At 43.7% G+C, this 21,996-nt stretch overlaps 3 protein-coding genes across 4 annotated transcripts in view; all 3 read left to right on the top strand.

Annotated features, from left to right (window-relative positions):
- DDAH1 (dimethylarginine dimethylaminohydrolase 1) overlaps positions 1-8,839 on the top strand; it is a 57,275-nt gene extending 48,436 nt beyond the window's left edge. Inside the window, exons 5-6 of the mRNA XM_066555384.1 lie at positions 3,630-3,773; positions 4,314-8,839. Coding sequence (XP_066411481.1) covers positions 3,630-3,773; positions 4,314-4,427 — 258 coding nt within the window. The 3' untranslated portion in view covers positions 4,428-8,839. The remainder of the gene's footprint in view (positions 1-3,629; positions 3,774-4,313) is intronic.
- A 2,792-nt stretch (positions 8,840-11,631) lies between these two features.
- On the top strand, positions 11,632-17,436 carry BCL10 (BCL10 immune signaling adaptor). The gene is made up of 3 exons (XM_066555763.1): positions 11,632-11,744; positions 13,778-14,066; positions 15,114-17,436. Exons 1-3 carry the CDS (start codon positions 11,661-11,663, stop codon positions 15,479-15,481), a joined length of 741 nt encoding a protein of 246 aa, XP_066411860.1. The 5' UTR covers positions 11,632-11,660; the 3' UTR covers positions 15,482-17,436.
- A 1,325-nt stretch (positions 17,437-18,761) lies between these two features.
- Positions 18,762-21,083, top strand: C9H1orf52 (chromosome 9 C1orf52 homolog). 2 transcript variants are annotated; one of them, XM_066555736.1, is made up of 3 exons: positions 18,762-19,030; positions 19,121-19,328; positions 20,522-21,083. In XM_066555736.1, the coding sequence occupies exons 1-3, from the start codon at positions 18,773-18,775 to the stop codon at positions 20,608-20,610; spliced, it is 555 nt and encodes a 184-aa protein (XP_066411833.1). In that variant the 5' UTR covers positions 18,762-18,772; the 3' UTR covers positions 20,611-21,083. The 2 variants fall into 2 exon arrangements, with proteins under 2 accessions (XP_066411833.1, XP_066411832.1); XM_066555735.1 differs by having other exon boundaries at positions 19,121-19,346.
- The last annotated feature ends 913 nt before the right edge of the window (positions 21,084-21,996 follow it).

The raw sequence follows: 21,996 nt of genomic DNA, 5'->3' as shown, positions 1-21,996 counted from the left end.
CCTATTGCTGTTATTCTTCTCAGCAGTTTTAGTTGCCCTGCACCATAAAAATACTTCATTTTTGTCATTGTAGGTGAAACCTTGACATAGTGTAATCTTTTCTCACACCTTTCATTCTCTTGGATCCCAGGGCAAAGGTTGCTTAAGCTTCAGTGTCAAACGGGCTAAAGTTTAATGTGCTTGGAAAGAAAGAAAAGAGGTGGGATAGAAGAATTATCTTAGTTTGACATGACTAGTTTTCTTAAAAGAATACTTTGACTTGAAGGATTTAAGAAAGGATAGCTGAAAGCTGGTGAGGGAATGATCCCATGGGTGTAACTCCATTTCAGCTTAGGTTTGATTTTTCTTTTAAGTGTTGGCAGTCAGGAAAACAGTGGCTAATCAATACAAACATCAAACCCTGGAAATCTGGGCTTCTCCACCAGCATCACACAGGCAATTTAGGTGTGATGCTCAATGCCCTGTTAGCAAGAGGAACATTCAGTGTATGTTTGGTTTTGCTTTTGGGGAGTTGGGGATAAAAATGTGCATTGCAGGTGGGTTTGGTCACTCTCTGTCCTGCAGCAATCTGGATGTGAGTAGGCAGCAGGGCTCAGACTGGGGCCTTCCTCATGGAGGGGGGAACATTTGTAGCTAGGCTTGGCCTCTTCTAAAAGTGCATGCAGTCATCTTAGTTCTGTCAGAGATAATGGACCCAAAACACATACACTTTTTCCTTCATGTATAATGCTGCTTCATAGTTAGGATTATTTAGCTTATCCATTACCTCAGTTGTCTGAGGACACACTGTAAAAAACTATAGAGAAGGCATTTTAGGCTATATGGATGACTTCAACATAAGGAAAGCATGACTAAGGGCTGAGAGAATGTGCAGTGAAAATTACCCTCTTTAAGCTGAGGAAAATTCCCAGAAAAACAAGGCACATGGGAAATGCCTGGCTCTTAACATAGCCGGTTGTACAACGTTTGTGCACAGAAAGCCAGCCCTCTATATATAAATGCATCATATTTTGGGATGTATCTGATAGAAAATACAATCAAAGGACCTTGCTTTTATCTCCTTTTCTCTGCCCTGGAGTCAATCTGGCCAGGCACATGTACTTAATGACTTCACATAATAGAAATACAGAAAACCACATGGGTCTGCAAAGTGCCCTGATTGTGTCGTATTGGTGCATTTCTGCTGCATCCAGAGCCTCCCTTTGGGGCAGGTTTGGGGTGTTATTGCCTGGGCACTCTCTCAAGTAAGTGGTTTTTGAAATTTTACTGCAACAGTCAGGCATAGTTATAACAGCGATGAAAGCTTGCAAATATGATTTCCTTTTTATCTTAAGAGCTGAGGAAGAGAGTAATCTTGTGTTGTCAAACCTCCAGTTAGTAATAAAAGCTTTCTTGTGGTGTTGTTCCAGCTAGCTGAGATCCCTGTCCCACTAGCAAGCTGTGTCTTCAAACTCCTGTGCTGCTTTGTCTCACTTTCTCACTCAGGTTTTCTGATTTGTTTCTGAACTAATTCAGCCACCGTTTATGTGCTTTATTATACTGAAAACAATCCTTTTAATGTGCCCTTGGCATCATTTCCCAGGCTCCCCAAAGCTGGTCCTTGAGGCACTAGGGCCCTGCCACTTGTCCTTTATCTGCTTGCTGGTGTACTTCCCACTTCAGCACTTTGCAGAAGCAAATGAATGGGAGACTTGTTTTTACCCTTCTGCTTAGGAATTCTTTCATCATTTCATATGGAAGCATTTCACAGTGATTCACAATGTATTTCTGATGTTCCTACTGAAAACCTACAACATCAGAATTCTGTTTCCAACAAGGAGTGGAGAAAGAACAACTGCTTGGAAACTTAGTGAAATCCAGACATAGTGGCTTTTCTTCTACTGATACATGTATTTTAGTGCAGATTTAAAAAATGTTTCCTTAGTCAAGACTTAAAAACATTGTACAGGAAGGAAAAGAGAAGCTGCTGGTGGAGGACATGTCTGCTGACTCTGGGTACCAGGTGGAAGAGCCACACTAGGTGCAGGACATCTGCAACATCGAGGAAAGCAGAATAAAACTCATCTTGGCAACATAACAGAAACAAAATTATAAAAAAGAAGATCAACTGTGCAAAGCATACAAAAATACAAAATTACATCTGGTGAAGTAAAGGTGCAAGGATTTTTGCCCAGAGAAACACATTAACCTTTTAAGGAGGTAGATGTGTCCTTGGGAACTTGGGAGAGTTTCATAACATGAGAAGGAACAAGAAATGACAATCTGATAACACTTCCTCAAGAATGCATGGCATTCTTTGTTGAGAGTTTCATGTTCTCCACAGGATGTGGATGACTCAGGCTAGAACATGAAAAATGTGGACCTATAAAGGAATTACTTACCATAGGTGTGGGCAAGCATGAGTTCTTTGTTGCTTCCCAGTATGTTTTGTAGACCCTGTTATGAATCAGCTACATTTCCTTAGTAGTATTTCTTTAATGAATGAGAAGTAGTACAGATGAGTGACCTTGGAAGCAATTTAATGACAAACTTAACTGTGCCTAAAATTGAAGTCTGCTTTCTGCTGTGTGATATAAATCTCTGGGTTCTCCCTGAGAAGGGAATTTAGTTGAAAAATGTTGTTAACAAAAGACCAGGTTTTTCTAAAGATAATATTAGTGTGAATATTTTAAGCTGAAAAAAGGCCTTTTCTTTCTGTTTGCATCTTTGCAATGTATGTGGGAACACAGGTGGGCTGGAGGAGAAATGGAAACATTTGCAGTTTGCTTAGGCTTTCAGTAGGACCAAAGTTTTGGACTTTGAGTCTTGTTCAGTTCTGTGTTATTCTTGGTCTCTGTGAGGCTGAAGCTGATGTAAAGCTGGAATGCTACAACTGGGAATCAGGCATGTTGTCTTCAGGCTTTTCCCATCCTTACTAAAATGGATCTGATCCAAAACATGGGATTGCATGCTTCTCGTGTCCTGAGAGTCTCTGTCTCTGAAATTCCAGCCAGCCAGGGTCTACATTTGTGTATTTATACCCAAACCTCTGGAGGCCAGCAGCTCTCCTGTTGCAAGGCAGGCATTGTGCTGTCCCCCTGGGAACGAGGATTAGCACAGACGTGCCTGCTCACTCCCCAGCACAGGTGCTTAGTGAAAGAGTAACTGCCTGCAAGGCAGAACAGAGGTCCTTGAAAAGAATTAAGATTGGGCTGATATCCAAGCTGGGAACCATTCCTGTCCTTTTTGGTTTAATTCATACTCATTACATAAATACTGAACAATGGTTGCTTTTTTTTTATAGGTGCTGAGCACCTATAGTCTCAATCAGTGTCAGGAGCAGTTTTGCATACTCAGTGTGCAATCTTTGAGGAAAAGACCCCACAGAGGATGCTTACCAAGTGCCCTGCTTAATCCTGCTTCTTGCAAGAGCCATTGCACAAAGGTTTTCTACAGCTCTTTTCAGTTAGGTTTAGTAGATTCTTCCATAAAGGCAGAGATAAAAGGAAATATCTGTACTTGCTGCATAGCAAAATGGCTCTTGACTGCCTTGGCAATCACAATTAGCTATTTCTGAAGATTCTGTTCTCCCATTACTTTGGGACTGCTCATGTGTTTGATCTAAATAGCTGCACTCTGTGTCCTGGCAGACCATGCAACAGATGAGTGACCACCGCTACGACAAGCTGACAGTGCCTGACGATGCCGCAGCAAACTGCATCTACCTGAACATCCCCAGCAAGGGCCACGTGCTGCTGCACCGCGCCCCCGAGGAGTACCCAGAGAGTGCCAAGGTGAGAGCCAGCCCTGGCTGCAGCCAGGCCCAGCAGCTCCCTGCTGCAGGGATGGCGGTGAGTGCCACAGCCAGAAGGCCACATGTATCGCCCTGATTTTTAAAGATTTTTTAAGCCTTCTGGTGTTTACATTCTTGTAGCAAACTTTCTCACACACTTCCTGTAAATAACTTACTGTTTTGCATTCTTTTATGGAGGAGGAGAAATCTGATGGACTGTTGGTTTGTCCAGTGTTATTGGAGAGGTGGCACTTTCACCCTCCAATCCACTGTCACTTTTTGAAAACTATAAATGTTGGCAACATAGAAAAGGAAGAAAATAAACTTCCCTTTTTTCTTCACCTTGAGAGCAGCGGCGTGTGCTCGTGTTGTTTCGTGTCCTATAACGATACACGTGCACCGTGGATGTTCCTGTTGATTAACAGTGTTGGGATGGCTTGGCACCTGCTGGCAAATCCATGTTCTGTAAATACTTAGAGAAAGGGGAAAACAGAGGTGTAAATGTAATGATTTTTCCCTTACTTTTTTTTCCCCTGAACAGGTATTTGAAAAGCTGAAGGACCACATGCTGATCCCAATAGCTGCCACAGAACTGGCCAAAGTAGATGGGTCACTCACCTGTTGCTCTGTGCTTATTAACAAAGCTTCAGAATGATGAGTTTACAGAGTCCCTCCCTTGTAACTGGCAATAATGTTACACACAAGGTAGACGAATCTGTATCCACACTTTTATTGTTTTTATTGACAATCTACTGTACCACTGTGCTACTAACCCTTGTTTACAGATTTTTTGCATTGTGATTTTTATTATGTCCTTGCAGATGGTATTTAAGGTGGATGTAGGGTTTGTTGGGAGCACGTAACTCTGAAGTAAGTTAGTCCCATGGGCTAGCAGAAGACAATTATAATGGCTAACCCTTAGCTTTAGTGATTTAACATATCTATGTGAAAATTTCATGAAACCTGGCTAATTCTCAGTATTTCAAGCACCTCTGTCGTCTTTACACTGTTCCCTTCTGTCTTCTTTTCTCTTGCTTCCTTGCTCTACATGTGTTTTTCCTTCCTCAGTCTCCTACTTTCAGTGATGCAAAGTATTAGGGGGACTGAAGAAAACTCAGTGGGCTCATGAACCTTGTGTGGTAGGGAAGCTTAGCTGGGACACTGGGCAGTGGATTGTGCTCACTGTCCTGGCCACATCACAGTGCTGCTGCTGCTGCTGGGCAGAGTTGTGGCTGGAATCCATTTCAGACACCAGGGACCAGCTTTGGAAAAGCTTCCTCTGATGGGAGCATCCAAGGGCAATGACTTCCTGGGAAACTTGAATGACAGAAGGAGAGAGTAGTGCAGCCACACAAATTGTCTCCTGCAATTCAGGTTCCAGTTTCCTGCTACGACCGTGACTTTCAATGTGGTGAGAATGGGAGAGGAGTTTTTTTAAAAGGCCAGATCCTAGGAAGCCTCTGGACCACAAAAATTAAATGCAGAGATGCAAAAGAAATGTAAAGTATGGGGGAGTTAAATCTCTTTGTTTACATCTTAAAATTTGTTTCTCCTTTCTGTTTTCTCTTCATTTGGAGGCCACTTACTAGCAAAATTCAAAAGAAAAGGGTGCTAGAAGAAGTTGAAGGACAGCTATTCCTAGATTATGCCCATGAATAAGGGAAACTATTTTTTCCTGGAAGATTGTAATTTTTTCTTTATCTGCCCTTGGGACAGTTTTCCTTGGAACAATAACCATCTTATATTTTTTTAGTAGCATGAATATTCACAGTGGTATTCAGTTAAGACAAATATAATTTTTGTAGCAAATTCCTCAACATGTTTACCCACTGAGTCATGGCTTTTTTTTTTTTTTTGCCACTGCAAAGTGAAGCACACACCATTGTATTAACATGCTTCTTGTTAAATCATTTGTAAACTAAGGATGGGAGCAATTCCCAAACAGAGGCAGCAGTGGGAACTCTCCAGAGACTGACAAATAGTCTGAACATGTTATCAGCTTCCTAGACATCTCCTCCACCTTTCCTGAACCACTTGTGGTGTGTTGCTGAGGTACAGTAGGAAATGAGTGAGGGGGCTTGGGCAATGTGGTGTGCAGGAAAGCAAACAGAATTAACCAGATGCCCACTGGGATACCCTTTGGAAACCTGTTTTGTGCAGCCATAAGGGAGGAAACACAAGTACTCACACTTGTAGGTTCTCTCTGGCACATCTCACACTGCATCTCAGTGGTAATGAGAGGAAAACCTCCTGGCTGATGCTTCGTGGGTGCTCTGTTTGTTGTGATGACATGAGGTGTCATGGGGAGGAGAGCAGTGATGAGTGAATATATTGTCTGTGCAAAGAACATGGCCCAAAGGAAGTTCTTCAGCCAGCCAAACAGCACGTGGGGGGGTTTTCCTATTTATGGCTCTCCTGTCCCAAAGGGTGATCCTAATGTTCCCTCTTTGTCTCTTCCATTCCCATGCACCATCATATAAACCTGAGCCAGGTGATCAGGCTCTCAGGATGTAAATGTTGCAGTGGGGAATCTTCTTCTGCCTTCCCTTGGTGCTTTTTAAATATTTGATAAAGTATCACACATTTCAAAATAGCCTGACATTAAATAGAGATTTTGTGCCAAAAAGTGGCCCTGCAGTATTGAGCTGTGAGCTCCTAAAGGCAAGCTGTGCTCTGTTAAAAACCCTGTGCAGCTGTGGAAACTGTCAAAGCTGAAATAGCCCCCCCATCCTGATTTGTCCATTTGTCCCTGACCCCCATCCATGTCCTTCGGTCCCTCTTCCCTCCTCTTGCTAGGGAGCCAGAGCATCCAGCTACACTGGGAGAGTTAGGGTGTAGAATTTCAATTTTATTTATTGTTAAATATTTCTATAGTGTTGGTTTTGGTTTTTTTCTTCCTCCACCCTCTCTCACCTCTCACCTGTCTCCTTCCTCAGACTCCCATTTCTAGTTTGCTCATCAAGGCATGATGAGAACTTTTCTCATTTAATCCCAAGTGATTTTACCTTCTTGCCTCAGTTCTTACTTGAGTCTTTTTCTTCATTTCTCCTTCTTCACTGTTCACTCCACAGTATCCCAAGCCATGAGGGACTATCCTAAACTCACTCCCTCCTTGAATAGGTGCCAGTAGAGAGGAAAAACTGAGGGATCTGCTTTGAGTCTGAGCAACCTCTTTTGAGCTGCATGGGACAGTCAGCAGGAGCTGTAGATCCAGAGGGTAAGAAGGGTGACTCCTCTTCTTAAGATTTCTCCAGAAAAAAAGAACCATTTCTGGTGACAGTGCTGTTACCCTGTGTCCTTGAAAGCCATAGAATGAGTGACAATGAATTCCCCTGATTCCCTAGGGGAGGGAGAGGAGGAGTTGGGATTTCAGAGCTGAGAAACAGCTGTATAGACAGAGAGGTTGGGTTTTCACCTTTTGCCATTTAGATTTCTTTGGTTTCAGGGCTGCATTTTGGTATACAGAAAGCAAGGGAGCAGCTGAGGGATCTGAATTCCTTCAGTTGTTGTATTCAAACTGTGTGACTTCAGGCACAAAATTGAGGTGCTCTAAAACCACACCTGCTTTCTCTCTCTTGGCCTCAGTAGGAATCACAGCCTCTTAACATAGATGCTCTAAATTACATCTTAGTCTGATGCCAAAAGTTACCTAAGCTGGTTAGCGGGATCACCCTCACCTCACAGCTTCTCCTGTTAATCTTTATTCCTGCATTGGAAAGAAAAATATTATGAACACTTCCATTTATGTATTTGCAGTGTGGTACTAAGAACTAAAATCATGCCAAATGCTTCTTCTTGCTGTTTGCTGTTTATTTTTCTGTTGCCCAAACAAAGAATTCAGTTGTGAGGACATTTCTGCAGTGACACATGTGCATCTAATGCATGTCCTGTACATTTTGTCACCAGAACATTTCTCAGATGCCTGATGTAAAACATCATCCTTGATTAATATAAATAATAAAATAAAATCCCAAACCAAAAAAGGGGAAGAGACACTGAACACTGATAGTTGCCCACATAAAACTCTTGATAACAACTGTCAGGCTGTATGACAGAGCAGACCCGTACTGAAGTTTTTGTGGTAACAGCTCAGCAATGGGGCTTGAATTACTCATCAAAGGATTTTTCTTTTCAGCAATCAGTTTAGCTCAGTTGAAATGAAAGAGCCAGAATGTGCATTATAGTATTTCATGGATGTTATCTTTGCTAAGAGTTTAGGGAGATGTGTGATATGTGGGTTTCTTTCTTCAACAGAATGTGAATACAGTGTCTCTCTCTGTAATGAAAATGTGAATGCATACTGTACCTTATGAGATAAACTTGAATTCTTCCATTTATGTATTCTTGTGTTTACCATGCTAATATTCAGTTTTAAATAGATGCCACTGTGTGAAGCTATGCTCTGATTTTTTTTTGTGATTTCCATGTGATAGGAATAGAGCTCATAGGCACCACTATGTCCAGTTTTGAAAACAAAAAGGCAGTATACAGAATGCTGTTTGTTCACAGCAAATTGGAAAATATGGGGGAAAAAAAACTTTTGATTTTGTTCAGCTTCATATATGTTTTATCAATGAAGTCAGAGCCAAATTAATAGAAAACATCAACATCCACATGGAACCATTTGAGGAAGATAATTTACTATTTAAGATTGTCTATTTTTGCTTTTATCAATAAGGAAGCTGAAAAGATAAGCCTGCTTAAACAATGGTAATTGTTAAGTGATTGTGAACAAAGTATCAGTGGACCTCATGTATTTCAGAGAAGTTTTAACTGGACGTGTGATGTAAATTGTATGGAGTTGTATGTGAATCGTGTTAGTCACTGTTTTACATTGTATTGTTCTGCAGTGCACAAATGTGACTACTGAGCACAGAAGCATTACATTCATTAAACTTAATCTTGTTGCAGTATATAATTCCCCACTTTTTGTGCCAAAAACATCAATACATTCCATAATCAGTTTTAATAGAGGTTTGCACTTTGATTTAATTTTTTTTTGTGATTCTTGCAGTTTCAATACTATATATCTCCATCACGAAGGAATAAAGTGTCAGTTGTACCCTACCCTCTGTAGTTCATGCTTCTTCTTTTGGAACTGAAAGTGTATGTATTTAATTTAATAGTGTTTCATGCTGTCTTCTTATTTCCAAGCTTATTACATACCTAGAAGTAAAGCCAATTATAGACATTAGCACTAAAACCCTTAATTCTGCTAGGGGAAATCTTGACTCTTTAAAAACAAATTACTCTTAAAAGTAGAGTCTAAAATTATAATGTGTAGAGAGGAGATACCGCCTGTGAGTGGTCATGGTTAATTTTATTGCTGTCCAAGGTAACAAAACAGATGTTAGCATAGTACAGTATGTTTCTCTGCAGTGCCTGCATTTACTGTAACTTACAAAAGGTGAAACTGCAAAGGTTTAGTGGCATTCCCATTATGGGTAAATTACTCACACAGCTCTTGTGTCTTTTCTCCCCCACAATCTCAGGAGAGGCGACTGCACTCCAGACATTGCTTTGAGGTAACCTGACAGATAACTGCATGTGTTATATCTAAATACTTCCTGCGGTGTGCTGCAGACTGCTCCTGGGGCTGCAGTGCCAGCAGGGTACAATACTGGATCCAGGGCAGGGTGACCCTGCAGCGACTCTGGGCTCCATCATGGGCGTGTGTGCAAGGGCTCGTGGGCCATCAGTGCCATCTCCTGGCAGCCCGGGAGTCGCTGGTTCAAGGCCTCAGTGTTGTTCTTCCAGCTTTTTAAGAAAACCAAGATAATTTAACAGAGTAGGAATTCCTTAATGAACTGTAGCAAAATAATTACATTACTTTCAAACTGTATTTTGCTAGTATAATAGGACTTTAAATAAACCATCATCTATTATTCTCCTTGCCAGAGAAGTAGGGACAAAGGATCTTAAACACAGCCTTCATACTGATTTTACAACATTGGTTAAAAGTATGATTTTTAACTAATGTATTTAAATCAGTGCTGTGTCTAATGTGAATACATTTAGTGTGATGCAATTAGTATTTTAAACTACTTCATTTACATGTCTACAGGAGAGAGTTGGTACCAATTTACCTGAATTTGTTTCTTAATGGCAACGATTAGATGAGTTTTTTGCAGAGAGTAGCCTTCTTCCTGCTGCCTGCACCATTAAATCCTGGTAGGGTGTTCTGGCATTAAGTCTGCTAAAATATATTCTGCTCTTGTATTCGCTAACCACATGCTCTCTTCCTGACTGCTGAAGTGAAAGCATTCCAGTTTGTCTCCTACACGGCTCAGGAATCAGCAGCCTAACCCTCCAGACATCACATGGCTTTGAACTGCACCTCTTGCTGAGCAAGGTTATTAACAAATACTCTAAATCCAGAATGCATGAGAGATGTTTTTTTCAGCAGTGTTGTGTGGAGCCAGCAAAGTCCACAATATAATTCACCTTGAAGAGGAAGAGCTGAAAGGCATGTGATATAATAAACAGGGGTGGGAGTCAGGGGCTGGGAAGACGCTTGGTTCTGTTTCAGAAGTACCACAATCAGTTCTCTTGGAAGCATCAGAGAAGCTGAAAGCTTTCCATGTACTTTGGGTGCATAGCACAGATTGGGGAGGATCAATGTAGGCACTTGAATTGGGGAAAAATGGTCAGCCCTGCAGCTCTTGGAGTAGGAAAATGGGAGATAAATAGGTTACTTTGCAGAGATACACAGCTTTGAGAAATTCAAATGCACTACAGCAAAGAAAGGTTGCTTGGAGTGGGAATAACAGGAGGCCATGGGCTGTGAGCAGGTGTGCCCCAGATGAGCAGCAACCAGGGCTCTGAGGGGAGGGTGAGCCTGCGAGTTTCCACTGGCCAGAGGGGCTCTCACAGCAGTGGCAGGGAACGGAGCTGGCTGGCAGCAGTTTGGGGATTGGCCCCGATTTTACACCCAGCTCTGCAGAAATCTGCCCTCTCACCAGGTGCCTGGTCCTTTATTTTTCACGTGTTCTGGGCAGGATCTTCGTGTTTATTTTAAAGCTGGGACTGCTAGCACTGTAAAATAGATACTGTCACGATTAATAGTTCAAGTACAATTGCATTAACAAAACATGTCAAGGACTTTGCAAAACTGTAAAACAACCATAAAACTGGCAGGTTTTCCTTACTGACAGCAAGCCTCAGTGTTGATCGCTTCTACTTATGTTCATGTTTATCTAGTGAAAGGACAATTTTAGGAGTGCACGAATAGCCCGAGTTCCACCCGTGCCAGCTGCAAGAGCCCCGATTGCTGCAGTTCAGCACTCCCTTTCCCTGGGGAGGCGGCGCCGGGTCCCGGCGGGGCCGCAGCTCCGTCTGCTGCTGCCTTGGAGCACGAGCCCGTGCACGGAGGGGCTTTGGAACACCGCCAGGCCCGAAACCGGCGGGCACGGCCAGCCGCTGTCACTCGTGCCAGTATCTGCCCGAGCTGCGGGCCCCGGCACCGCTCCGCACGGTCCAGCCGCTTTAGCGGAGGGGCTGCCACAGGTCCCGGGAGGCCCGGGGGGGCAGGGGCAGCTCCAGCCCCAGTCCCGGCAGCGCAGCCCCCGCACCCAGCGAGCCGCGCCCGCCCTGAGGCACCGGCACGGGCCGCGCACGCGCCACTGGGCGGAGCCGGGGCGGAGCGCGGTTCCTGAGCGCCCATTGGCGGGGCAGGGGCGGGGCGGGGCCGAGCTGGGGCGGGGCTGCGTTCTGTCCCGGCTGGGGGCGGGGCGGGGCCGAGCTGGGGCGGGGCTGCGTTCTGTCCCGGCTGGGGGCGGGGCGGAGCGCCGGCTCTGAGCGCCCATTGGTGGAGGCAGGCGGGGGCGGGGCCCGGGCGGAAGCACCGCCCCGCGCGGGTTTCCCCAGCGGCGCCGCCGAGGGTTCCGCCATGGAGGGCCCGCGGTCGTGGTCGAGCTCGGGCGGCGCGGGGCGGCCGCTGACGGAGGACGAGATGGCGGAGGTGAAGAAGGATGTAAGTGGCGGGCAGGCCCGGGGCTGGGCGCAGGGCCCGGGCGCAGGGCCCGGGCGCGGAGCGGCGAGCGGGGCCCGGGCGGGGGAGCGGAAGCGCTGTGGGAGCGGGCGGGGGACGCGGCGCGGGGGACGCGGCGCGTCCGGGAAGGCGGCGGCGAATCTCGAGCACGGCTCTGCCCCCCGGGGTCCCCCGGGGCCAGGCTGATCATGACTCGCGTATCCCGGAGCTCGCCCCGCGCCCCGGCCTTGCTGTGTGCCGGGCTGCGGGGCTCGGGTCGCCCGGTGCCTGCGCCGGAGGCAGCAAACGGGGGGAGTAACGTGGTACCCAAAGCTTGGCTGAAAGTGTGTGTGCTGCTCCTGGTGCCAGTAAAACTCTTAATTAGAAAGCGTAGATATCTTATGTATACTTAGGTATGTTATGTATACTTAGGTATTTTATATTATGTATACTTAGTTATGTATACTTCGGTATTTTTTATTGAGGCTTATTGTTCTCTATTTTCTTGGGTTTTCCTCTGGAATCTGATGGAAGACTTCATCCTGATTCATTCTAGATTAATTTATCTCAACGTGAGACTGGGAAGCAATGTAACCCACCTTAAAAAGTGATTGTTTAATTAAAAAAAAAAGTAAAATCAGTTTATCACTTATTTATTGCCTATCCATTGTTCTGTTTGTAATTTACAGTGTCTTATGTTTGATTCATTGGGGGTTTTTTATGTTCTTTTAAAGTACAGTGAAGACCGCTTGCAGTTTGGTTTTTGTTTCTTTCTAGCTTTATGCTCAAGTGATTTCCTTTAAATGCTTTGTCATAGCTCTATGAGGCATGTTTTCAAGCTAGTACTCGTTTCCACAGGGTAATACTGCAATAGGTGGCATTGGGTAGTTATACCAAAAATGGATAAAAGCCACTTGAGTCAGACACTATAGGTGTAACATGGCAGGTGTGTTAGTCTGGGTCAGTGACTGAACCCAGGGCTGCAGCTCACAGAAATGCATGACTGTCACTTCAGCCCTTAACCTTACAGGTCCTCCCATAGTACTTGGAGGGGAAAGGATGGAAATCTTAGGTAGAAACAAATAACATTCATTTTATCATCAAAATGCAGTCCCATAAATCTGACTTTAGAGCTTCTGCACTCAGGTTTTAAATGTTGCGGCTTCACAGCTGACTTGGCTCTCTCAGAGCTGTTCAGGTAACACCGATGGGATCTCTGCAAGCCAGGGTGCTGTGTCAGCATTAGCACTGTGTGTGACACGGGACAGCACATCTCAGGAAGCTAAAACTGGCAAGGACATCTTGGTCTGGGCAAGCTTGTCTTGAGGAGGAGTTATAAAGTTTGGAGTCTTGCAGTTAAGAGCTGAGAAGGATGAGGGTGAGCCATATAAAATCACTCATACAATGGAAGAGGGTTACAAAAGACACAAAGCAGCCACTAACGTTGTTGAGAGTACATACATGTATGGATGAAAGTGCATGTATTTTGGATGTCAGTAATTTGTTGAACCTGTCAATAGTATAAATACATAGGTTTAAATTTTGTAAATAAATAGGTTTATTTACAAACATTTTGAACTGTGAGTACATTCATGCTGCTCCTTTGAGACCACTTTTGCTCAATGCACAGAAAACATCAGTAACTGCAGTATTTTGGAATTGTGCCTCAATGTGGCAATTAGATGATCAGTGAAAATGGGTGTATTTGTAGACAAAGTGAGTAGGTGCTGTTTGGTATAATTTCATTTTTACTTGACTGTTTTGAAATGTGCTAACCTCAGACCTTATGTAATCACATTTTCTATAAGTAGTCACTGTTTTTCTTAACAAGCATTGGAACTGCTGAGTTCAGTCCAAGAGTTAATGAAAGTGATAATCAGGGAACCGCTTTTTAAAAAAAAAATTTACACTGAGAAAAATCTCAACTAAGTAACACAGCAGCAGCCTTAAAAATTCTTTTGCTAACCTGTATCAAAATCATATAGGTTCCAAATAATTTGAAATGTTGGCTCATACCAGTTTGTTTTGCTTTTCAGGCTTTAGAAAGGATGCGTCCTTACCTGTGTGATAAGATCATAGCCGAGAGACACTTTGATTACCTGCGCTCCAAGAAAATACTCACCAGGGAGGACACAGAAGAAATTTCTGCTCGATCTTCCAGTAGGAAAAAAGCTGGGAAGTTATTGGACTACTTAGCAGAAAATCCAAAGGGACTAGATACTCTGATTGAATCTATCAGACGAGAAAGAACACAAAACTTCCTGTTACAAAAGATAACTGATGTAGTGCTGAAAGTCAAAAATGAAAAGCTGGAAGCTCTTAAAGGTAACAAATTTTTAATAATGTTGTGTAAGACCTAGGTTTTATTTGGAGGGTCTGCAAAATTAAAATCCAAAACGAAACCCTTCCTCTGGTATTTGGAACAACATGTTTGGAAATATTACCAGTTTGTATTTAAGATCCTAGTGCATGTATCCTGGCTTTACCTTTTTACTATCTGAACACATCCATCACAAATAACAACTAGCAAAAAGCCTCTGTTGTATTGTTATGATGGATAAATCTGTCTCCACATTTCAGTTTTGCTTTTCAAAAATGGGTGGTTATGTTCCATCTTGCATTTCTCTTCAAACTGTTTACTGCAGGGGCAGGATGCTCTGGTTTAGTTAAACTTTGTGTCTCAGCAGAAGATGTGCAAGCAAATGCAGCTTGAGGGGAGTTCCCCTGTATGCCTTCACTGCCACAGCTTTAAAGCAGACACTGTAAATACATGTGTGTGTTTTTTCCATACAGGCTTAGAGGTTTTGTTGACACCCAAACCTTGAAGTGACTGTGTGTACTTATAGTTTAAGGCAGAGAAAGAAAGTATAGGCTTTCTACACCAAAAGTGTTACTTCCCCTTCCACACCCATCAAAAGGCAAATAAAGAAGGAAGAAGTATGTTCTAACCACAGAGATGAAGGGCCTGAGGTTTGCTCTGGCTTCAGGTAAAATAGCCTTAAATGCTGTCCATGTTGGAGCAGAACCAGCAGCTTAAGCTCTTAAAAGTTTGAAGAACACAGTGAGAAGAATCTAAAAAAAGTTGGGCCAAAGGGCTAAAGTGACTTTCTAAAATGAACTTTAAGTTACAGTGCATTTTTGTCAAGTACTATCTGGTACTGAGTACAGAGAAACCATTCATATCAGCCTACATAACCTGCATGTTTGTTTTCTAATTTGTCAGGAATTCTGGATGTCACAGGTGAGATGAAGGGTTAGTCTGTTAAAAATATGGACAGTTGATTTTTGACAGTGTTACTGATATTAAATCACAGCACAGTTTAAGATGTCCTCATACTGTAATTAAATCCAGTATCTGGTTTTTTGTCTTAGGTTTAAGCTGCAGCACCTGTATGACCTCACTCTACGGAGGAACAAATAATCTTTCTAGATCATTTTCTGATGAATCAAATTTTCTGGATAAAACAAAAGACAAAGAATCTACCCAGATACATCACCCAGAAGAAGATTATAGCACTGCTGCATTTGTGTCTGCTGTCTCTCTTCATTCAATGAATTTGCCAATTGCAGAGATGGGAAATTCACAGTGCAGTGTTTTCTCAGCCACCCTCCCAGGGCCTGGAGAGCCAGGGGCACCCCCGCTGCCCCCAGAGCTGCAGGCAGACCAGCAGGAGCCATGCACTAGTTCAAGTGACAATTGCTTTTTGCCTTTAAGATCACGTTCTGTTCAGCCACAGTGAACGCGGTGACTTTCCTCTGTTCATCTGAATGGTACTGAAACTTTGTGGGATGGCTCATTAAAGCTAAAAAATGTTTTCAAACTGTTAGGAAAATTGGAGTAAATAATCTATGCAATTTCTGTTTTAATTTTGTAATTGTGTGATGCTGGTGCTGCTTGACTTTTTTTGTTTGTTTTGTTTTTAGGGAGCTTTGTACAAAATATTGTGGTGTTACACCAACAAACGTTTGTTTTTTAAACCAATGTGTATAAGATTTCACATTTAGTGTATGAGATTTCACACCAGCAGATACTTTAGCTGGAATTACAGAACAAATGGGTTTTTTCTTTCTGCAGAAACTAACAAATAAGCTTTTCTTAATGTTTCTGTGATGGGTGAACTGGGAAAGATGGTTGGGAAAAGTACTGAATATGGAAAAAAATCTGAACTAGAAACTTAAGCTTACTTACCAAAAATCTTAAACATTAACTGAGTTAAATGTTTCTCACTAGGATAAATTCTGCTCTCTGTGTATATGTGTGCTGCTCCATTTGCAAAAATCCTCACAAATCTGGCCAAATCATGCTTATTAGCAAGGAGTTTCTTCCTTGTGTGAACTTTGTCCTACTGGTACATCAAGAGGCGTCAGTATCACAAATACACTTCTGCAGGCCTCAGCTTCTTCTTCTTGTATATTAGTTAAAGATTCCAGATTTGAGATGCACTTTAAATATAAATTCTCTTTAGTACTGGAAAAGGAATGTAAACTGCTCTAATGGCATTGTGAGGGCTGTAAGAACACATTATTGTAGGATGCTATTAAGGAGCAAAGCTTACTGTATGCTTTGTCCCACTAGGGAAGTGGAGGAGAAGCTGTGTGACACAAAAGTATCTGTACCTGAAGGACTCTTGGAAATATGGCACTTCAAATACCTCCTCTTCAAAGCAGACGGACAGGTTTACATTTCAAATTGTTTAGAGTCAAATGCATTCTTTTTCAACATGGGAAGGTTCTCATTTCTTGCCACCATGTAACACACTGTATTCCTCTCACACTGGAATTGTAGCCTACCTTTTGTGCAGGTGCCTATAATAATTTCAAAATGACCTGGTGCATTCTTAATTTGACATGTGTACAACTGTGTTCTGCAGTACTACACTTTAAAGTGATGGGATGTTTTCAGTATATCAAAGGGTAGGTTTGTATTTAAGGTCCTCAATGATTTTGGCTCTCATAGTGTGTATAGCCATGGAATACCATTCCAGTGCACACCGGGGTAATATCACTAAACTGTTCTCCATTTGTGGAGACAGGCCACCTGCAGGACCTCAGTATAGTCTCTATAAATTGTTTTTCACAATTATTCTGTTTTGGAAGTAGATTAAAATAAAATGCAATGTTCAACTACCCTCCATCCCGAGCATATGAACATCTTACATGTGAGAAAGATGTGTTTATAAAAATCCTTGTTTTTCTTGTCTACATCTACAATCATATAGTGTCCAGGCAGTGAAAATGCTTTTCAGTGGAACTGCTTAGATGAGATGGCACTCTGGAAATTGAGTGCCTAAATATGCAAGCCAAACTTTGTTCTTTAACATGAAATTAAGGATAGGATGAACTCCCTGTCTTCCATTAACTTGAATTGTAGTTGCCTGTACTTGGGAGGTCTAGAAAGTGATTTGTCTAAATGTAACCACTTAAAGAGCTCTGCTTAGGCTTGAGTCCCTTCCTGGGTTCTTGTAAAGAGAAGAGAATGAGCAGGGTTGGCCTTAACAGAGAAAATGCACCAGCTCAGGGTGGAGGCTGCCTTGCTGCTCCCCATCCTGCCCCATGCAGTGTGCAGGGACCACTCCCAGTGGAGCCTGCAAACCTGAGACCTTGAGTGAATGTATTGTCTTTCCAAATGTCTATAATGTGCATTTTTAAAACGTATTTTTATCACAACTTTTGGAATAAATTCTTTTGTACAATTGCCTGTTTTTCTGTCTGCCTCTCTCATTTTTAAGATGTACAGGTTGCAAGAGCAGTTCATGCCATTACCTTGGTGTGTGGTTTTGGTTTTGTGTGTGCGGGAGGCTTTTGTTCTCCTTGTCTTTTTAGAGAAGTCTGGTGGAAAGACTGACTTAATGTGAAACGCCTGGGCTGGTAGGACTGCACTCAAGAGCAGTCTGTAAGAAAAACATGCATGTGAAATCAACAGCTCTGCTGCTTAAGTAGTTTCTGCAGTTAATGACTACTATTATTAACCTGATTCTTGCTTTTTTTCAAATGACTCTATTGCTCAACTTCCTGCGGATGTGAGAAGAGTTGCTTCCAACCACACATAGCGATTTCATTCTTAAATTAAGATTTTTATTAATAGCAGGGGAGAAACAAAAACTTTGAGTGCTGAGAAGCATGACTTGAAGGAGGATTTGCAAATGCTGCAGGCACTGTGGTGTCTCACTTCAGTGACTGTTTTCATTGTACTTTGTGTATAGGGCTTACTTCAAAATAATGACATGGTATTGATTATGAGAGATCAGCTGGATATGGTTTAGCATCTTTACAGTAAAGAAAGTGATCATAGTATAAGCAAAACCCCTTCCTCAGATCTTATCCTGCTTCTGGTAGTAGAAGGAATCTGAACATAGAATCATAAAGTATGCTGAGTTGGAAGGGACTCATGAAGATCCCGGAGCCCAATGCCCAGCCCTGCACAGGATATCCCCAAGAGTCACATCCTGTGCCTGAGAGTGTTGTCCAAACCCTTCCTGAGCTCTGTCAGGCTGGAGCTGTGACCACTGCCCTGGGGAGCCTGTCCCAGTGCCCAAACACCCTCTGGGAAAAAGCTTTTCCTGATACCCAACCTCGACCTGCCCTGCCCTCCATCCCCTTTGAACAGCACCAGTGTTTTAGCTGATGCAGTAATGTATGAGTCAATCACAAGGGAGGTCTAGTACACACTTGGTCCAACAAATTTGAAAAATCTGTTTTGGTAAAGATACCTCCTGGAGCAGTGATGATCAGCGCTGTGCCTGCCCTGGGTTAGCCGGTGATCGGACATTAAGGAAAACGTGTTTTCCCTCCGCTTAGCCTGCAGGTGTGGAAGGGAGAAATGAAGGCTGGCTCGGTTTCGTGCCTGATTTTCGCTCTCTGGTCACTCGAAGGGAAGCCCCCTGGCACGGCGGGAGCCCTCAGGCCCCGTTTCCCCGCCCGCCGCGGCTCCGCTCCGCCAGCCCCGCGCGGCCCCGGGCCGGCGGCAGCCGCGGGCCGGAACCCTCGGCGCGGGCGCGGTTTCCGCGGGAGGTGCGAGGCGCGGCCCCGCCATGGCGGCGGAGGGGGAGGACCCGCTGGGCTATTTCGCGGCCTACGGCAGCTCCAGCTCCGACTCGGAGCCCGAAGAGCCGCAGCCCGACGAGCGCCCGGCGGGAGCCGCAGCTGCCTCGGGGGGCACCCCGGGGCGGCCGCGGCTGCCGCCGCCCGACGAGCTCTTCCGTCGGGTGTCGCAGCCGCCCGCCTTCCTCTACAACCCGCTCAACAAGGAGATCGACTGGGAGAGCCGCGTCCTGCGGGCGCCCGAGGAGGTGCGTGGGGCGCGGGGTGAACCCAGGCGGCGCAGGGGCCGCCACGGGCTCCCCGGGCCGCCGTGACGGGCGCTCTGCTCTCTCCCGCAGCCCCCCAGGGAGTTCAAGGTGTGGAGGAGCAACGCCGTGCCCCCCCCGGAGACCTACAGCCCGCCCGAGAAGCCGCCGCCGCCGGCCCCCACCCTCGACATGGCCATCAAGTGGTCCAACATCTACGAGGACAATGGCGACGACGCTCCCCGCCAGGCCGGCAAAGCCAAGTTCCTGCCGGACGAGGAGCAGGAGGCCCTGGAGTCGGGTGAGGCCCTGGAGTCGGGTGAGCCCTGGCTGAGGCGGCCGTGCCTCACACGGAGGGAGGCTCCGGGCGCTGCCGGAGCCCGGCCGGGCGGGCGGGAGGCTGCCCTGGGCCCCGAGGGAGCTCTGCCGGCTTCTCCTGCTCCACCGCTGCCCAGGGACAGAGCGCTCTGGCTGCAGGGGTGGGGGCACTGCAGTGCCGGTGGTTGGGCTTTCCTGGATTCAACACAGACCCTCGAGCAGCCCCTCTACTCCTCTCCCCCTCTGTCAGTAGCAGGGAAGCATTAGAGTCTGTGGCACTGTAGTTCTGTGAAACCAACAGGTTCACTCATGGTGCTGCTAATACAGAAGGTGGTGTAAAAGCTTCAGGTGCTTTACACTAAGGTGTTGACCTTAGTTGTAGATGTAGGTCAGATTATTTCTCTAACGTTTGCAAAACTTGGGGTCCAAAAGAGGAATCAAATAGGATGTCCATGGGACAGATTACTGAAGAAAATATTTACTATCCTGTTCACTTTCTATGATGGTACAAGCTGTAATGGTAATTTAGGTAGTAAAGAAATGATAGGTGGGTGGCTTTTTTTGTTTTTAATTGCTGGAGAAAGAGAATAGCAATAACCAAGAGAACAGAACCAGAAGAAGAAATTCTGAGCTTTCAGAACACAGTGTTTTCATTCTTTGTAAAGTTGTGAACAAAGCTTTTCCAAAAGAAGGATTTTTTTTGCTGTCTTGCCTGTTTTTTGGTTCTGGGTGTTCTTTCCCAGTAGCAGTTTTTATGTCTTTCTCCATGTGTTCTATGTTTTCCCTGTCCATGCATTTCTCTTAGTCAGCCTTCATCCAAAGAAAGAAGGTAAAATGTTAATTGATCTTGACATTATTTCCTGCTTCAAAAATGTCAATTTCTAGCTTTTTCTGTTAGCTAGTCAAATAATAATTTTTTTAGAACAGGTACTGTACAGTAGCATAAAGCCTCTTTTCAGTTACCTGCAGTGGTTTGTGGCAGTGATAAGAAGTAACCATTCCTATTTTGTACACATATTGTCTGCATTCCAAAAATGAGAATGTTGTCAGTTAATGCTACAGTGTCTTTTTTCCAGCCATCTCAGATGTGGTTAAGTTAGTTGTTCTAAGACAGGATGGTGTTTAAGACAAAAAACTGGCTTTGCTGATCTTGATTAACTCTTTCTTTTATTTAAGATGGTGAAAAAGAAGAGGAACCATCTTCTGCTAAGAAACGTAAAGTAGAGTCTGGAGAACAGGCAAAGAAGAAGAAGAAGAAGGTATAAGCAGGGTGTTTTGGATTTAGGCATAATGAGAATTTCAAGGAACTTGGATTCCTCTGCTGAGATGGGAAACAAATACATGTTTACTGCATTTCTCTCTCGGGTAGGGAATTTTATTTCTGTGGTGTGCTTGCCTTTTGGAAAGCACAAAATTAAATGGACAGTGTTGTGGTAGAACTTGTTTACTGAACAAAATTTAAACCTGTTTATTTGAAACAAGGATTTAGATGAAAGATCCATTGCCATGGATACTTGTGCCCATGCAGGTTACAGGGCTTCATAGTATTTTGTTTATCAAGAAACCTGGTAACGTGCGTTCTTCTGGACTGACTTTTCCATTGTGTCAAAACCTTTTATAAAGGAGTATATACTAAAGATTTTTTAGGTACTGGTCTGTGATATGTTCACATAATGTTGTTTTTAAATATATGTATAGACTGCAAATAGTCACTGGAATAAAACTACATTTTTCAACATCTGTGGAATAAATATTGCATTGCATGCTTGGTGAATAGGAGCAATGAATTCTGTATTATATGCCATTCACTGATATGTGACTTAACAGATTCCTCAGGGCTTTTTTGTTCAAATAAATACACAACTACAAACTGAAAAAAAAATGGACCTAAAACTGAGTTTAATATTTTGCAGTTATTTTAATGTTATGGTATGTTCATCAGTGAAACATGAGACTAACTGATAGAGGGACAATTGAAGCATGTAAAGTGTTCTTCCTGAATCAGAAAATAGAATCAAGATATTTATGTGGACAAAAATTATGACAAAGCTGTGATAGAGTCTTTGCTGCCAAATTGTATTTATTTCAGTACTAACAGTTGGTATTCTTCTCAAAGTGCTAGCTAGTATATATTGCATTTGTGGTATGATGCTGAATGGGGTTTTGGGTCTGTATATGACAAGGTACCAGCAGGTACCAGCTTGTACTGGATTGGAGAAAAGGTTGCTGTATATTTTCAGATAAAGATTCTGTGCCTTAGAAAATCTGCAGTGAGATTAGTGCCTGCTAATAGAGATTCATGTAGTTTAATTGTTAATGTAAAAATTTTTGTTTTCTATTTTCCTTCTGTCTTGGACTAGCTTTACTTTGGTGGAGCACATTCTGTATACATATGTGCTAATATGATGTTAATATTTTTAAGTGATTTTAAGAGATTTTTTTTAACCTCAATATATAGAAAAGTGTATTCATTTTCAGTGAATATGTGAAGTTGTTAAGAAGTTATGAGTTGTGCAATTCTAGCCTTGGCAGTGTGATAATGCTTTCTCTGGATCCTTGTCTACCTGCAGACTGCAACTGCTCCTTGCCACTTTCACAGGCTGTGGGGCCAGATCTGTGGTATTTGACACAGCTGAGGGCTCCCTGTGCCC

Source organism: Molothrus aeneus, chromosome 9 (genome assembly GCF_037042795.1).
Source record: "Molothrus aeneus isolate 106 chromosome 9, BPBGC_Maene_1.0, whole genome shotgun sequence".
In the NCBI taxonomy this organism is placed as follows: domain Eukaryota; kingdom Metazoa; phylum Chordata; class Aves; order Passeriformes; family Icteridae; genus Molothrus; species Molothrus aeneus.
This window is presented reverse-complemented; position numbering and strand designations above follow the sequence as displayed.

Bases quoted from the DNA above. Each gene is read 5' to 3' on its own strand.
- C9H1orf52 (XM_066555735.1), top strand. From the start codon at position 18,773: ATGGCGGCGGAGGGGGAGGACCCGCTGGGCTATTTCGCGGCCTACGGC. The intron at 19,031-19,120 runs GTGCGTGGGGCG...TCTCTCCCGCAG, and splicing joins TCCTGCGGGCGCCCGAGGAG to CCCCCCAGGGAGTTCAAGGT. The intron at 19,347-20,521 runs GTGAGCCCTGGC...CTTTTATTTAAG, and splicing joins GGGTGAGGCCCTGGAGTCGG to ATGGTGAAAAAGAAGAGGAA.
- BCL10 (XM_066555763.1), top strand. From the start codon at position 11,661: ATGGAGGGCCCGCGGTCGTGGTCGAGCTCGGGCGGCGCGGGGCGGCCG. The intron at 11,745-13,777 runs GTAAGTGGCGGG...TTTGCTTTTCAG, and splicing joins TGGCGGAGGTGAAGAAGGAT to GCTTTAGAAAGGATGCGTCC. The intron at 14,067-15,113 runs GTAACAAATTTT...TTTTTGTCTTAG, and splicing joins AAAGCTGGAAGCTCTTAAAG to GTTTAAGCTGCAGCACCTGT.